General features: G+C 53.3%; 1 protein-coding gene across 1 annotated transcript; it reads left to right on the top strand.

Annotated features, from left to right (window-relative positions):
• Nucleotides 1–10651: 10651 nt before the first annotated feature.
• LOC103651446 (probable glycosyltransferase At5g03795) lies at nucleotides 10652–12972 on the top strand. The gene is made up of 4 exons (XM_008677073.4): nucleotides 10652–11051; nucleotides 11155–11285; nucleotides 11656–12004; nucleotides 12090–12972. Exons 1-4 carry the CDS (start codon nucleotides 10659–10661, stop codon nucleotides 12780–12782), a joined length of 1566 nt encoding a protein of 521 aa, XP_008675295.3. The 5' UTR covers nucleotides 10652–10658; the 3' UTR covers nucleotides 12783–12972.
• Nucleotides 12973–17146: the final 4174 nt, after the last annotated feature.

Genomic DNA, 17146 nt, shown 5'->3' with positions numbered 1-17146 from the left:
TATCATATTTGGGTCTACTAACGAATCTACTTGTGAGGAATTTAGTAGGATCATGACACAGAAATTCGAGATGTCTATGATGGGGGAGTTGAAGTATTTCTTAGGATTTCAAGTGAAGCAACTCCAAGAGGGCACCTTCCTTAGCCAAACGAAGTATACTCAAGATATTCTAAGCAAGTTTGGGATGAAGGATGCCAAGCCCATCAAGACACCCATGGGAACCAATGGGCATCTCGACCTCGACACGGGAGGTAAGTCCGTGGATCAAAAGGTATACCGGTCGATGATAGGTTCCTTACTCTATTTATGTGCTTCTCGACCGGACATTATGCTTTCCGTTTGCATGTGTGCAAGATTCCAATCCGACCCTAAGGAATCCCACCTTACGGCCGTAAAACGAATCTTGAGATATTTGGCTTATACTCCTAAGTTTGGGCTTTGGTACCCTCGGGGTTCCACATTTGATTTGATTGGTTATTCGGATGCCGATTGGGCGGGGTGCAAAATTAATAGGAAGAGCACATCGGGGACTTGCCAGTTCTTGGGGAGATCCTTGGTGTCTTGGGCTTCAAAGAAGCAAAATTCAGTCGCTCTTTCAACCGCCGAAGCCGAGTATATTGCCGCAGGTCATTGTTGCGCGCAATTGCTTTGGATGAGGCAAACCCTGCGGGACTACGGTTACAAATTAACCAAAGTTCCTTTGCTATGTGATAATGAGAGTGCAATCAAAATGGCCGACAATCCTGTCGAGCATAGCCGCACTAAACACATAGCCATTCGGTATCATTTTCTTAGGGATCACCAACAAAAGGGGGATATCGAGATTTCATACATTAACACTAAAGATCAATTAGCCGATATCTTTACCAAGCCACTTGATGAACAAACTTTTACCAAACTTAGGCATGAGCTCAATATTCTTGATTCTAGAAATTTCTTTTGCTAGTTTGCACACATAGCACACAAGTATACCTTTGATCATATCTCTTTTGTATATGCTGTGACTAATGTGTTTTCAAGAGTATTTCAAACCAAGTCATAGGTATATTGAAAGGGAATTGGAGTCTTCGGCGAAGACAAAGGCTTCCACTACGTAACTCATACTTCGCCATCACTCCAAGCAACTCTCTATTCTTTGGGGAGAAATGAGCATCAAAGAAAAGGACTTCGTCTTTGGGAGAGAGTAAGAGCCCAAAGCTAAAGGACCGGACTTCGCCTTTGGTATAATCTTAACTCATTTATTTATGACCAAAAGGGAAGATAGCACTTCGAGGGCTCTAATGATTCCGTTTTTGGCGATTCATGCCAAAAAGGGGGAGAAATGAGCCCAAAGCAAAAGGACCGCACCACCACCGATTTCAAAAACTTAGTGTTGAATATTTATCAATTGATTTTCCTATTGTGTTCAAAAAAGGGGGAGAAAGTAGTATTTCAAAATGATATATCAAAACCCTCTTGAACACTAAGAGGTGGATCTCTTCTAGGGGGAGTTTTGTTTAGTCAAAGGAGAAGCATTTGAAACAGGGGGAGAAAATTTCAAATCTTGAAAATGCTTTGCAAACTCTTATTCATTTACCTTTGACTATTTGCAAAAGATCTTTGAAAAGGACTTACAAAAGAATTTGCAAAAACAAAACATGTGGTGCAAGCATGGTCCAAAATGTTAAAAATGAAGAAACAATCCATGCATATCTTATAAGTATTTATATTGGCTCAATTCCAAGCAACCTTTACACTCATATTATGCAAACTAGTTCAATTATGCACTTCTATATTTGCTTTGGTTTGTGTTGGCATCAATCACCAAAAAGGGGGAGATTGAAAGGGAATTAGGTTTACACCTAGTTCCTATATAATTTTGGTGGTTGAATTGCCCAACACAAATCTTTGGACTAACTAGTTTGCCCAAGTGTATAGATTATACAGGCATAAAAGGTTCACACTCAGCCAATAAAAAGACCAAGTTTTGGATTCAACAAAGGAGCAACGGGGCAACCGAAGGCACCCCTGGTCTGGCGCGCCGGACTGTCCGGTGTGCCACCGGACATGTCCGGTGCACCAGGGGGACTCAGACTCAAACTCGCCACCTTCGGGAATTTCTAGAGGCGACTCGGCTATAATTCACCGGACTGTCCGGTGTACACCGGACAGTGTCAGGTGCGCCAAGGGAGGTCGGCCTTAGGAACTCGCCAGCTTCGGGAAACTCCAACGGCTAGTCCACTATAATTCACCGGACTGTCCGGTGTACACCGGACTGTCCGGTGTACACCGGACTGTCCGGTGCGACTCCGGAGCAACGGCTATCTCCGCGCCAACGGCTCTCTGCCGCGCATTTAATGCGCGCTCTGCGCGCACAGAAGTCAGGTGCGCCCATACTGGCACACCGGACAGCAAACAGTACATGTCCGGTGTGCACCAGACACCCAGGTGGACCCACAAGTCAGAAGCTCCAACGGTCAGAATCCAACGGCAGTGATGACATGGCAGGGGGCACCGGACTGTCCGGTGTGCACCGGACTGTCCGGTGCGCCATCGAACAGATAGCCTCCCAACAGCCACTTTTGGTGGTTGGGGCTATAAATACCCCAACCACCCCACCATTCATTGCATCCAAGTTCTCTACTTCCCAACTACTACAAGAGCTCTAGCATTCAATTCTAGACACACCAAAGAGATCAAATCCTCTCCATATTCCACACAACGCCCTAGTGACTAGAGAGAGAGATTTGCTTGTGTTCTTTCGAGCTCTTGCGCTTGGATTGCTTCCTTCTTTCTTGATTCTTTCTTGTGATCAAACACTCACTTGTAATTGAGGCAAGAGGCACCAATTGTGTGGTGGCCCTTGCGGGAAGTTTGATTCCCAAGTGATTTGAGAAGAGAAGCTCACTCGGTCCGAGGGACCGTTTGAGAGAGGGAAGGGTTGAAAGAGACCCGGCCTTTGTGGCCTCCTCAACGGGGAGTAGGTTTGCAAGAACCGAACCTCGGTAAAACAAATCCGCGTGTCATACTTTTCATTTGCTTGGGATTTGTTTTGCTCCCTCTCTCGCGGACTCGTTTATATTTCTAACGCTAACCCGGCTTGTAGTTGTGATTATTTTTGAGAATTTCAGTTTCGCCCTATTCACCCCCCCTCTAGGCGACTTTCACCTGCGCCGGCCCCCGTCTTCATCAGCGACCCGTCGAAAAACATGGTCCAGAGCTCCGGTTGGATCGGAGCCGTCGGGAGCTGGGTGTCGGCCCATTCAGCCACGAAGTCCGCCAAGACCTGGGACTTGATGGCCTTCCGAGGGGCGAAAGAGATCGCCTCACCCATGATCTCCACCGCCCACTTCGCAATCCTACCTGAGGCCTCTCGGGACTGGATGATCTCTCCCAAGGGGAAGGAGGACACCACAGTCACCGGATGAGACTCGAAGTAGGGTCGCAACTTCCACCGTGTCAGGATCACCGTGTACAGCAGCTTCTGGATTTGTGGGTAGCGGATCTTGGTCTCGGATAGTACCTCACTGATGAAGTAGACTGGCCTCTGGACGGGCAATGCATGCCCTTCTTCTCGTCTCTCAACCACGATCGCGGCGCTAACCACCTGGGTGGTTGCGGCGACGTAGATCAAGAGGGCTTCTCCGGCAGCGGGGGGCACCAAGATGGGCGCGTTCGTGAGAAGCGCCTTCAGGTTCCCGAGGGCTTCCTCGGCCTCGGGAGTCCAAGCAAAGCACTCAGCTTTTCTTAAGAGGCGGTACAGAGGCAGACCTCTTTCGCCGAGGCGGGAGATGAAGCGGCTCAGAGCCGCGAGACATCCCATGACCCTCTGTACGCCTTTCAAGTCCTTGATTGGCCCCATGCTGGTGATGGCTGCAATCTTCTTCGGGTTGGCTTCGATGCCCCGCTCGGAGACGATGAACCCCAAGAGCATGCCTCGGGGGACCCCAAAGACACACTTTTCGGGATTAAGCTTCACGCCTTTCGCCTTGAGACATCGGAACGTTGCTTCAAGGTCGGAAAGGAGGTCGGTGGCCTTCCTCGTCTTGACTACGATGTCATCGACGTAGGCCTCGACCGTTCGGCCGATGTGTTCGCCAAACACATGGTTCGTGCATCGCTGGTACGTTGCCCCCGCATTCCTTAAACCAAACGGCATTGTAACATAGCAGTACATGCCGAAGGGTGTGATGAACGAAGTCGCGAGCTGGTCGGACTCCTTCATCCTGATCTGGTGATACCCTGAGTAGGCATCGAGGAAAGACAGGGTTTGGCACCCAGCAGTGGAATCCACGATCTGATCGATGCGAGGCAGAGGGTAGGGAACCTTCGGACATGCTTTGTTTAGACCAGTGTAGTCTACACACATCCGCCATTTCCCCTCTTTCTTTCTCACAAGCACAGGGTTGGCAAGCCATTCGGGATGGAATACCTCTTTGATGAACCCTGCCGCCAGTAGCTTGTGGATATCTTCGCCTATGGCTCTACGCTTTTCTTCGTCGAATCGGCGCAGAGGTTGCTTCACGAGTCGGGCCCTAGCTCGGATATCCAGAGAGTGCTCGGCGACTTCTCTCGGTATGTCGGGCATGTCCGAGGGACTCCACGCGAAAACGTCGGCGTTCGCGCGGAGAAAGTCGACGAGCACTGCTTCCTATTTGGGGTCGAGCTCGGAACCGATCCGGATCTGCTTGGAGGCGTCGTTGCTGGGGTCGAGAGGGACGGACTTGACCGTCTCCGCTGGTTCGAAGTTGCCGGCGTGGCGCTTCACGTCGGGCGCCTCCCTAGAGAGGCTCTCTAGGTCAGCGATGAGGGCCTCAGATTCAGCGAAGGCCTCGGCATACTCCACGCACTCCACATCGCATTCGTACGCGTGTCGGTACGTGGGCCCGACGGTGATGACCCCGTTGGGGCTCGGCATCTTGAGCTTGAGGTAGGTGTAGTTGGGGACGACCATGAACTTAGCGTAGCATGGCCTTCCCAGCACTGCGTGGTAGGTTCCTCGAAACCCGACCACCTCAAACGTGAGGGTCTCCCTTCGGAAGTTGGAGGGCGTCCCGAAGCAGACGGGTAGGTCGAGTTGTCCGAGGGGATGAACGCGCTTCCCGGGGACGATCCCGTGGAAAGGCGCAGCGCCTGCCCGGACCGAGGACAGATCGATCCGCAGGAGCCCGAGGGTCTCGGCGTAGATGATGTTGAGGCTGTTGCCTCCGTCCATGAGGACCTTAGTGAGCCTGGCGTTGCCGATGATGGGGTCGACAACGAGTGGGTATCTCCCCGGGCTCGGCACGTAGTCTGGATGGTCGGCCCGGTCAAAGGTGATGGGCTCGTGGACCAGTCTAGGTAGACTGGCGCCGCCACCTTTACCGAGCAGACTTCCCGACGCTCTTGCTTGCGGTGCCGAGCCGAGGCGTTCGCCACTTGCCCTCCGTAGATCATGAAGCAGTCGCGGACCTCGGGGAACCCTCCTGCCTTGTGATCTTCCTCCTTTGCGTCGTCGAGGGCCTTGCCACCCTCCGCGGGTGGCCCGGCCTTGTGGAAGTGTCGTCGAAGCATGGCACACTCCTCGAGGGTGTGCTTGACGGGCCCCTGATGATAGGGGCACGGCTCCTTGAGCATCTTATCGAAGAGGTTGGCACCTCCGGGAGGTTTCCGAGGGTTCTTGTACTCGGCGGCGGTGACAAGGTCCGCGTCGGCGGCGTCGCGTTTCGCTTGCTACTTCTTCTTGACCTTCTTCTTGGCGCCGCGCTGAGTTGACGCCTCGGGAGCATCTTCTGGTGGGCGGCCCTGGGGCTGCTTGTCCTTCCGGAAAATGGCCTCAACCGCCTCCTGGCCAGAGGCGAACTTGGTGGCGATGTCCATCAGCTCGCTCGCCCTGGTGGGGGTCTTGCGACCCAGCTTGCTCACCAGGTCGCGGCAGGTGGTGCCGGCGAGGAACGCGCCGATGACATCTGAATCGGTGACGTTGGGCAGCTCTGTGCACTGCTTCGATAATCGCCGGATGTAGTCCCGGAGAGGCTCTCCCGGCTGCTGGCGGCAGCTTCGGAGATCCCAGGAGTTCCCAGGGCGCACGTACGTGCCCTGGAAATTGCTGGCGAAAGCTTGGACCAGGTCGTCCCAGTTGGAGATCTGCCCCAGGGGCAGGTGCTCCAGCCAGGTTCGAGCGGTGTCGGAGAGGAACAGGGGGAGGTTGCGGATGATGAGGTTGTCATCGTCCGTTCCACCCAGTTGGCAGGCCAGCCGATAGTCCGCGAGCCACAGTTCTGGTCTCGTCTCCCCCGAGTACTTTGTGATAGTAGTCGGCGTTCGGAACCGGGTCGGGAACGGTGCCCGTCGTATGGCGCGGCTGAAAGCCTGCGGACCGGGTGGTTCGGGCGAAGGACTCTGATCCTTCCCGCTGTCGTAGCGTCCCCTATGCCTGGGGTGGTAGCCTCGGCGCGTCCTGTCGTCGAGGTGGGCCTGACGGCCGTGATGATGGTGCTCGTTGCCGAGGCGACCCGGGGCCGCAGGCGCTGTGTCGCGCGTGCGCCCGGAGTGGACCGAGGCTTCCCGCATGAATCGGGAAGTCGCGGCGCGATGTTCTGGGTGGAACCCCTGCCTTCGAGAGGCAGAGCTTTCGGCCCGTCGGACCGCGGCGTCCTCCAGGAGGTTCTTGAGCTCTCCCTGGATACGCCGCCCCTCGGTGGTTGATGGCTCCGGCATCGCGCGGAGAAGCATTGCTACTGCTGCCAGGTTTTGGCCGACTCCGCTGGAATCCAGCGGCGGCCTCACCCTGACGTCGTCGGCGATGCGGTGCTGGATGTCCTGGGGGAGATGACACGCTTCTCCGGTCGCGGGTTGGACCGCCTATTCCTGCCTGATGTCCCGGCGGATTGGCACAAGCGTTCCTGCTCCCTCGTCGAGCCTGGCCTGCCTCTCGCGGATATGCTCGAGCTGTGGGTCAGGACCCCCCGCCGAGACGGGGACCACAACTAGCTCCCGAGGGATGTCAACGCGAGGCACGGGCCTAGGGGGATCACCGTTTTCTGGCATACCAAGATGGTTGCCTTCACCGGGACCCCCTAGATCGACGTGGAAACATTCACGACTTGGGCCGCGGTCCTTATCGTCGAGGCCGCGGCTGCCGTCGGAACAGTCGGAAAGGCAGTAGTCACATGCGGTCATGAAGTCCCGCACGACACTGGGGTTACCAAGTCCGGAGAAATCCGAACAGAGGTTGGGCTCGCCGTCTTCCTCGGACCCCGAGGGCTCGTAGGTCGAGTCGGCCGTCAGTCGGTCCCAGGGTGACCGCACACGATACCCCAGAGGGTTTTGACTCGCCTCTATGAAAGTGCTCACCGAAGCGGAGTCGCTTGGTGGGTCGAGGCCGAACCCAAAAGACACGAGATGGGAGTCGGTCGGTACCTTTTGGTCGACGGTCGGTGACGAGGTCGCGTCTGGGACTGACTGCACCGTTGTCTCAGGTACGAGAGTGACGCCCAGCAAGTCCTTCGCGAGCGTGCTGGCGTCGTGCGTTTGCTTATGATCGGCGCGTTGCGGGGAGGCGGCGCTCGTCTTCGTCTCAGACGCGAGATCGATGCCCGACGCGCCCTCCGTTGGGGCGCCGGCGCCGTCGACTCGCTCGACAGCCAACAAGGTGCCGCTTCCCGCCTGGTCTTGGTTGCCCCGCCTCCTCCTCCGTCGGCGGGGGAGGGGACGGGACAAGCCCGAATGTCGTCCTTCCACCACGTGGGGAAGGGGTCGTCGATTTCCCCGCCGGCGAGCGGGTTGTCAACCGCCATTGTCGTTGTCGCACAGCGGGGGAAGGAGTATCATGTCGTAGCTGCCGTCGAGGGACATGAACTCAAGATTCCCGAAACGGAGCACCGTCCCGGGCTGGAAAGGTTGCTGGAGACTGCCCATCTGGAGCTTGACGGGAAGCTGTTCGTCAACACTCAGCAGGCCCCTACCTGGCGCGCCAACTGTCGGTGTTTCGAAACTCGGGGGGTCCCTGGACCGACGAGTGAAATGTCGCCGCGTGCCCCAGCCCAGATGGGTCGACGCAAGGCGGAACGCGAAGGGGGGAAAGGAAGCAGCCGGAGGGAGGCAGGCGTGTGAGAGAGCGAATCCCGCGGCCTTCGTGTTAGCCCCGCGCCTGAGTCGGGTGCGCTTGCAGTAGGGGGATACAAGCGTCCACGCGGGAGTGGGAGCGAGCGGCCTTGAGCGAGCGCCGTCCCGTCCTTCTCCGTGCGGGCCAACCCTCTGTAAGAGGGCCCTGGTCCTCCCTTTTATAGGCGTAAGGAGAGGATCCAGGTGTACAATGGGGGGGTGTAGCAGAGTGCTACGTGTCTAGCGGAGGAGAGCTAGTGCCCTAAGTACATGCCATCGTGGCAGCCGGAGAGGTCTTGGCGCCCAGTTCGCGTGGTGTCGTGGCCGTCGGAGGAGTGTTGGAGCCTGGCGAAAGGGCAGCTGTCGGGGCTGTCGAGTCCTTGCTGACGTCCTCTTACTTTCGTAAGGGGGCCGAGAGCCGTCGTCGTCACAGAGCGTGTGGGGCGCCATCATTGCCTATCTGGCGGAGCGAGCCAGATGGGACGCCGGTCTTGTTCCCCGTAGCCTGAGTCAGCTCGGGGTAGGTAATGATGGCGCCTCCTGTCGACGTGGTCGGTCCGCGCCCTAGGTTGGGCGATGTGGAGGCTCCTCCGAGGTCGAGGTCGAGTCTGTCTCCCGTGGCTGTGGTCGAGTCTGAGCCCCTGGGTCGGGCGAGGCGGAGACCGTCGGCTGAGGCCAGAGCTGAGTCCGAGCCCTGGGGTCGGGCGAAGCGGAGTCCGTCGTCTCCTGGGGCAGAGCCCATGTCCGAGCCCTGGGGTCGGGCGAGGCGGAGTTCGTCGTCTTCTGGGGCTGAGCCCGAGTCCGAGCCCTGGGTCGAGCGGAGCGGAGTTCGCCGTCTTCCGGGGCTGAGCCCGAGTCCGAGCCCTGGGTCGGGCGGAGCGGAGTTCGCCGTCTTCCGGGGCTGAGCCCGAGTCCGAGCCCTGGGTCGGGCGGAGCGGAGTTCATCGTCTTCCGGGGCGGAGCCCAAGTTCGAGCCCTTGGTCGGGCGGAGCGGAGTTCGTCGTCTTCCGGGGCGGAGCCCAATTCCGAGCCCTTGGTCGGGCGGAGCGGAGTTCGCCGTCTTCCGGGGCTGAGCCCGAGTCCGAGCCCTGGGTCGGGCGGAGCGGAGTTCGCCGTCTTCCGGGGCTGAGCCCGAGTCCGAGCCCTGGGTCGGGCGGAGCGGAGTTCGTCGTCTTCCGGGGCGGAGCCCAAGTCCGAGCCCTTGGTCGGGCGGAGCGGAGTTCGTCGTCTTCCGGGGCGGAGCCCAATTCGGAGCCCTTGGTCGGGCGGAGCGGAGTTCGCCGTCTTCCGGGGCTGAGCCCGAGTCCGAGCCCTGGGTCGGGTGGAGCGGAGTTCGTCGTCTTCCAGGGCTGAGCCCGAGTCCGAGCCCTGGGTCGGGCGAGGCGAAGTTTCCTATGACGCCCGAGGCCGGCCTTGGCTGCTGTCAGCCTCACTCTGTCGGGTGGCTCAGCAGTCGGAGCGGCGCAGGCGGCGCTGTCCTCTTGTCATACTGGTCAGTAGAGCGGCGAAGTGACTGCGGTCACTTCGGCTCTGTCGACTGGAGGGCGTGCGTCAAGATAAAGGTGTCAGGCCACCTTTGCATTAAATGCCCCTGCGATTTGATCGGCCGGCGTGGCGATGTGGCCAAGGTTGCTTCTCGGTGAAGACTGGGCCTCGGGCGAGCCGATAGTGTGCCCGTTGCTGGAGGGGGGTCCTCGGGCGAGACGTAGGTTCTCCGGGGTCGGCTTCCCTTGCCCGAGGCTAGGCTCGGGCGAGGCACGATCATGTCCCTTGAATGGACTGATCCTTGACTTAATCGCACCCATCAGGCTTTTGCAGCTTTGTGCTGATGGGGGTTACCAGCTGAGATTTAGGGGCCTTGAGGGTACCCCTAATTTTATATAAATTAGAGAAGCAATCCGGCTCGGAATCGTTCCGACCCACCAATCCGACACAAACGAACAAGGCCTTAACCGGAGGTGACTCCTTGGACGACGATCATGTGGCTGAGAAACCAAGGGATGACATGGACGCCTCGAGTGACGAGATTTACTCTAGCTCTATTGATAGCAGGGGCCAAGCTACGACTTGTTGATGGTTTCAAATGGCACCGATAAGTTTTAGAAAATACAATGTAAAATATTGTTTACAATGTTGATGACATTCCTATAAAACTGTGCTGACAGCCTGACACTAGCAAAACTTAAGGCTGGCTTCGCCCCTTATTTATAGTAAGGCTATGGCCTGGAGATCATGTATATAATCGTTCAAAATATTAATTTATATTATACACTAAGTTGTGTATATAGTAAAATAAAATTTGAAATAGAAGATAGAAAGAGATAACCTAATGAGCTGAGACATGAGAGCGTCATGCCGGACCGGGCCAGAACTTCGCACCTCCCCAGTCCATAGAGACCGCGGTCCGCCAGAGCGCGGCGCGCCCAGCGTCCCTGCTCCCAAAGTCCCCATGCGGCATGCGCACGGCCCAATTGGAAAATACACCTAACACCAACGAGAGAGCACCGCCGCATATCCCGCCCTTTCCTTTTGTCGGATGGCGCGTCACGGCGTTTTTCCCCCATAAAAAATTCATAAATATATAAACACCAGACATGCGCCCGCGCGCTCTTCCCTCCCTGCCGCTCGCGTCCTCCTCCACACCAATGCGGCCACCACCGCACGTCGCCGCCTCCACCTCGCCTGCCCTCCACGCCGGGTCGTCCCGGCGCCGGCCTCACCACCGCGGCCGGACGATGATGTCCGTCTCCTGCTGCCACTTGGCGGCGCTCGTGTCCATCCTCGCGGCGGGCGCGGCTACGGCGTTGCTCACCTTGTCCCTACCCTCTTCCCCTGGCGCATCCACGACGAGGAGAACCGACTTCGCTGGAGCATTGTCAGTGGCAAACGAGACCCCGCCACTGCCGCACTTGTCAGCGCCTCCGGCACCCGCCACGCCGCCCCCTGCTCCACCTTCCCCGCCCGCCGACAGGCCTCGAAAGCGAGAGGTGGGGTGGGACCGAGTTGGGTTGGGTGTCCTGTGTCGTGGTTTCCTCGCTCGATCGTACCGTACGTAGTGGCCTGAATCCGTTTGCCCGTGTCTGTGACCAGCCGTCGTTCTGGAGGATGGCGCCGGAGGAGGCGCTGCGCTACGCCAAGAAGGAAATACGGGACGCCGAGCCGGTGCTCGACGACCCCGACCTGTACGCGCCTCTGTTCAAGAACGTCTCCCAGTTCAAGAGGTAACCATAAACGCTTCTTCTCCTAGCAATGGTGGATGCATCATGCATGTGTTGCTTGTTTTGTTATTGTTACTCCTATAATGGAGGAGTTTCCAAGTTTCCCGTGTGCGTTTTGGCATGTTCCCATGCATAATCTATTACCGTGATATGCCTGCAAATGATGCCATCGTGTTGCCGTTTTTTGCTTGGCGAGTTGTCCCCGAAACAGCCCGTCTTTTTCTGAATACGAGTTCTTTTCGATGAAACGAAACAGCGTGTTGGACAACCGCGATTTTATCCTCTTTTTTTTTGGTTCTATGCATATAAGCTTACTAATCCCGTGCATCGACCTAAACGCATCATAATTCTAGCAAATGTGGTCATCATCCAGGAGCTATGAACTGATGGAACGGATACTCAAAGTTTACATTTACCAGGACGGCCGGAGGCCCATCTTCCACACGCCTCCCCTCAGCGGCATCTACGCCTCCGAGGGCTGGTTCATGAAGCTCCTCAAGGAGAGCCGCCGGCACGTCGTCGCCGACGCGGGCAAGGCGCACCTCTTCTACCTTCCCTACAGCTCTCAGCAGCTGAGGCTCACGCTCTACGAGGCCGGCTCCCACAACCTCAGGCCGCTGGCCGCGTACCTGAGAAACTTCGTCAGAGGCCTCGCCAGCAAGTACCCGTTCTGGAACCGCACGAGAGGAGCCGACCATTTCCTTGTCGCCTGCCATGATTGGGTAAGATAGCTCTTCGAGCCTCGATCCATATACACAGAAATCGGTCAAGCTCAAGAACGCCATGGTCATTGCTTGATTCTTCCAGGGACCTTACACGACGACCGCGCACAGGGACCTCCGCAAGAACGCCATCAAGGCGCTGTGCAACGCCGATAGCTCGGAGGGCATCTTTACCCCCGGGAAGGACGTCTCCCTGCCCGAAACAACCATCCGGACCCCCAGGCGGCCGCTCCGGTACGTCGGCGGCCTGCCGGTGTCCCGCCGGAGCATCCTAGCCTTCTTCGCCGGCAACGTGCACGGCAGGGTCCGGCCAGTGCTCCTCAGGCACTGGGGCAACGGGCAGGACGACGACATGCGGGTGTACAGCCTGCTGCCCAGCAGGGTGTCACGCCGGATGAACTACATCCAGCACATGAAGAACAGCCGCTTCTGCCTCTGCCCCATGGGGTACGAGGTGAACAGCCCCCGCATCGTCGAGGCGCTCTACTACGAGTGCGTGCCCGTGATCATCGCCGACAACTTCGTGCTGCCCTTCAGCGAGGTGCTGGACTGGAGCGCCTTCTCGGTGGTCATCGCCGAGAAGGACATACCGGACCTCAAGAAGATCCTGAAGGGGATCTCGCTGCGGAGGTACGTGGCGATGCACGACTCCGTCAAGCGCCTGCAGCGCCACTTCCTGTGGCACGCCAGGCCGATCAAGTACGACCTCTTCCACATGATCCTGCACTCAATTTGGTTGAGTAGAGTCAACCAGGTCCAGGTTCAGCTTGAGGGATGAAATGTAGTAGTGTCAAGCTTGATCTTGTCATAAGACAGCTTGCCTACTACTCCCTCCGTTTCTTTTTATTTGTCGCTGGATAGTGTAAAATTGCACTATCCAGCGACAAATAAAAAGAAACGGAGGGAGTATGTTGTATGATACAAATCGTCATATGTTTGAGATGGTTTTATAAAGATATATTTAGAAATCGTAGATTTTTTTCTTGGTTCAATACAAGCCTCTGTAACTGTATCTAGAGAGGACAGTGCATTTCCTCATGTTGTTGGCATGCAGCTCATGTAGAAAGGAGTGTCTCTAGTCGGCTCGGTTTGAGAAATCACTCTAAGGTCTTGTTCGGTTATACCCAAATTCATATATATTGAGGAGGATTGAGGGGTTTTAATTCCTAGTAAGTCAAAATCTCTCCCAATCCGTATCAATCCCCTCTAATCCATATGGATTGAAAATAACCGAACCAGCACTAAAGTGGTGCATCATGAGTCTATTCATTAAATTTGGTGGAATAACCACATTCTAACTATAAGGAATGAGATGATGATGGATCAAATCATTCCATTCCATAAATCAAATAAAAAAGTGAGCATTGAGAAGATGGACTACCACTACACCAAAAATATAAACTTACTACGGTTTCTTAACTTTCTATAGCTTTTATACGGTTTCTTAACTTTCTATAGCTTTTATAACAAACCGTAGTCGTTTATCAAACCAAACACCCTAATAGAGAGTTGATCCATGATATGTGCTCGGCATACTACAGGTCTACAGCTAGGCATACTGCTTTGACATTGCATTCTTTTCTTTCTCTAGGTTCAAGATCACATAGCCAAGCTGACAAGGCAGTTAACCATGGTAGTGCACCTGATTGTAAGGAAGATGCAGTTTAGCCTTTGCTGGTCAGTAAAAACCTTTTTCTATGTTCAGTCCCTGGACAGCAGTTTAGGCACATCTAATGTACCAATGTTAGTGCACCTGATTGTAAGGAAGATGCAGTTTAGCCCCAGCTCAACGTTGCCTCTGAATTCTGGGAAACAAACTGTGAAAACATAAGTTTTCAAAACAATGTTGCCTCTGAATTCAGCCCCATGTTAGCTGAATGGTGCTCATTTAACTCATTCCGCGCGAGGGGGTTTTCGCAAAACAGACATGGCAAGGACTAAGGAGGAGGAGGTGTGGTGTGAAGGGGCTTTCATGCAATTTTCGCGGCAACCGTTCGTTTGAAGATGGAAGATCAAGATGAAGTTCGCTGTGCACTGTCACTCCGTTGTGCATCTAAGAGCACCTCCAATAGTTCCCAAAAAGATTTGCTAAACAAGTAATTTAGAGAATTTTTGTAAAAACTCTTCTCCAACGGTTCCTTAAATTAAGTTGCTAATTAAATTTACCAAGTTTCCATCCCACCCAATTTAGTCTCTACATTTAGCAAAGCTTTTCCCACTCCCGAAATCCATTTGGCACTAAATTTTTTATTTTGCGCGCCATTTTATCTGTTTTTGCCTCCCCGCCGCCCACTAGACAGCCCCTCCAACATATCCCTCCGCCCCCAATAGTTCTCCTCGTCGCCACCGTCGACTGGGTCCTCAGCGCGGCCCTATCCTTGGCGACCATCGCAGCTTGGTCCTCCTCCACTTCTCTCGTTGCAGTCGTGTCCGACTCCGGCGTGAGCGGCGCGTCGTGGGTCTTCTCAACCGAGGCAGCGTCACCGTCGCGGCAGAGATGACAGGCGGCTTCTCCGGCTGGGCATCCGGGGCCGGCGGATCGGCCATGGCGAACCAAGCAACCCAAGATTTGGGCGCGGTGCAGTGTGGTGAGGATTTTTCCCCAATGTTGCCCAAGATGGGTATATTCCATCTACAAGGTAATATCCCATTGAATACTCATGATTATTTATTCTGTGCTTCACTTGTGGACCTTCTCCATTCGATAGCTTTGCAAAGAGGGGGGATCGATGAAGAACATTGATGCCATTGAGAGAACCCGGCAATCTAAAAAAAGCATGCCAAATCCATAAATCCTGTGAAGCAACCGCTTCTAAAATTATAGTCGGTGTATGATGATGGCCTGAAAACTAACCTTGTAAAGCTGAGGGACAATTCTTCCACCTCCAATGCATGCAATCAAGTGAACCCAGCATACCAGGGAATCCTCTTTCCTCACCAAGTGTAAGTAATCGATTTATGTCATTTTCATTAGGTGATCTCAAATACTCATCTCCAAAAACTTCTATTATAGCTTTAACGAACTTTCTTAGACTTTCTAGTGCAGTACTTTCTCCAATGCGTACATACTCATCTGTAGCATCTGCTGCAACTCCATAAGTTAGCATACGGAATACCGCAGTAACCTTCTGCAAACAACTTAAACCTTGTTGATGAGCTGCATTTCTCTTCTGCTTAAAGTAATCATCATGTTCTTCAACATCATTCATTATTCGAATAAACAATGTTCGATTCATCCTAAACCTGTGGCAATTAAAATGAGTAAGACATTCGTACTATAAATAAGCCAGAGTAAACAAAAGAAATAAAACACATTGTTACCTCCGCCGAAACAAGTTTGGACCATAAGTAGGATTATGAGCCAAGTAATCTTGGTACAATCTCGCATGTCCGGCTTCTCTATTCCGATAAATATATGCATGACCTGGAACAGAGCCTCCTGGCTTTCTATGCACTTGCGAAACATTTTGAAGGATTTGTGCAGCACAAAGTATGAAATCCTCCTCGTCATCCGATGAAGATTCATCTAGTAATCTAGATGACAACGATCTACTATTACTCATCACTTGATTTTAAAACACTACAATATATAACAATAGCCAAAGTTAGATGAGGCAGCAACATATGTGCATCAGCTTGCATGCACCAGAGCCTAAATAATACTTGCATGCACTAGATCGTACAAACTTTGGGCAGATTTTGTACCTTCCGGTAATTGCAATCCGATGGAGGAGAATGTCTGCCTTTTGTGTCCAAACTGGAGAGGCTCGGCGTCCGTACGGCCAGATTCGCGGCACTGCGCGGCGGCGGCCGAGCACTGCGCAGCGGTGGGCGGCCGAACAGATTAGGGCGTTTCTGTTGCTTGCGAGGGTTTTGATGACAGGATTAAATTGCAATGTGGGCCCACCTAGATTCAAATGAGATAAGCCTCCCTATATTTCAGGATCTATTGGAGGTCAAGTTTGTTTTACTCCCTAAACGTAATTTACAAAGTTGCTAAACATGTATTTAGGGAGTAAATTTTATGGGAACTATTGGAGGTGCTCTAATGAGCCATATTTGAGTCCTAAAAATTAAGATAGGATATAATTTGAAGCAGAGAATCGGGTATAGAATGCATGTGGATGGGTGGAGGAGTGGTGGTTAGGGTGCTTGGTTATAGTAATGAGAGCATATCATGTAGGCAAAGGACGCCGATGCTTCCATGCGTAAAATGCATCCAACCCATTCGTAGCTATTACATATTTGCACTGGTTTTTGTTGTATTGATGTAAAACAATTTTTTCTCTATTTTTTGGCAATGAGTTTTAACATATTAAATATTGGGTGTATACCTTTTTATCGAAGCTTTCATTTTTGTGTTTGTCCTAGTTGTTAGTTTCATTTATGCATGACGAAAAGGAGTATTAGAATGGTCTTAACTAAATATTAAAAACACAAAAATCTTCCAATGAGATAACTAGTGATTAGTGATCAATGTGTGAGACTGCGAACACAGTTGAGATGAGTTTTTGTTTGCCATGGGTTCTTAATCATGACATGTGATTAGTGGTCTAAGTGTGGGACTATGAACAATGGTTAAGATATGTTCATGTGTGTTATGATGATATAAGTGATTATCAAAAAATGATCTGGCTTTGGTTTGGTGTTAAGACTAATAAACCATGGTATTAAGTATGGTGCAATATGTATCTTAGCTTCGGACGGGTGTATATGTTGACCGTTAAGACTTAAGACGATCCACAATGATGAAGAAGGTCAAACAAGTTTTAGAGAGTCGCACCAGCAGTTCGAGGCGCTTGCTCATGGTCGCGGGTGAGGCGTGGTGGCGGGTGAGTCGGAGGCCTGTCAGCAGGACGGGCTGCTCGATGTCCTCTATGTTGATATGGAAGAATCTAGATGAAAGAGACGTAGACATAAAAAAGGATGGGAGATGAGGCTTAATATACGACGCCAACGACAAGCAGGAGGTAGCGCTCGTGGTGGTTATATAACTAGTTGCACATGCAAGAGATAAAGGAGGTGTTTGGTTTGAGAAATCACTCCATACAAGATAAGGTGTTGCATCATGAATTTATTTTTCAAATTTAGTGGGATGATTTCATTCCTCATATTAGTACTAACTAACTATGAGGAATTAGT

Source organism: Zea mays, chromosome 3 (assembly GCF_902167145.1).
Source record: "Zea mays cultivar B73 chromosome 3, Zm-B73-REFERENCE-NAM-5.0, whole genome shotgun sequence".
Lineage (NCBI taxonomy): Eukaryota > Viridiplantae > Streptophyta > Magnoliopsida > Poales > Poaceae > Zea > Zea mays.
This window is presented reverse-complemented; position numbering and strand designations above follow the sequence as displayed.

Excerpts from the sequence above, each read along its gene's own strand:
- LOC103651446 (XM_008677073.4), top strand. The coding sequence starts at position 10,659 with ATGCGCCCGCGCGCTCTTCCCTCCCTGCCGCTCGCGTCCTCCTCCACA. Across the intron at positions 11,052-11,154 it reads ACAGGCCTCGAAAGCGAGAG|CCGTCGTTCTGGAGGATGGC; the intron begins GTGGGGTGGGAC and ends GTCTGTGACCAG. Across the intron at positions 12,005-12,089 it reads TTGTCGCCTGCCATGATTGG|GGACCTTACACGACGACCGC; the intron begins GTAAGATAGCTC and ends TGATTCTTCCAG.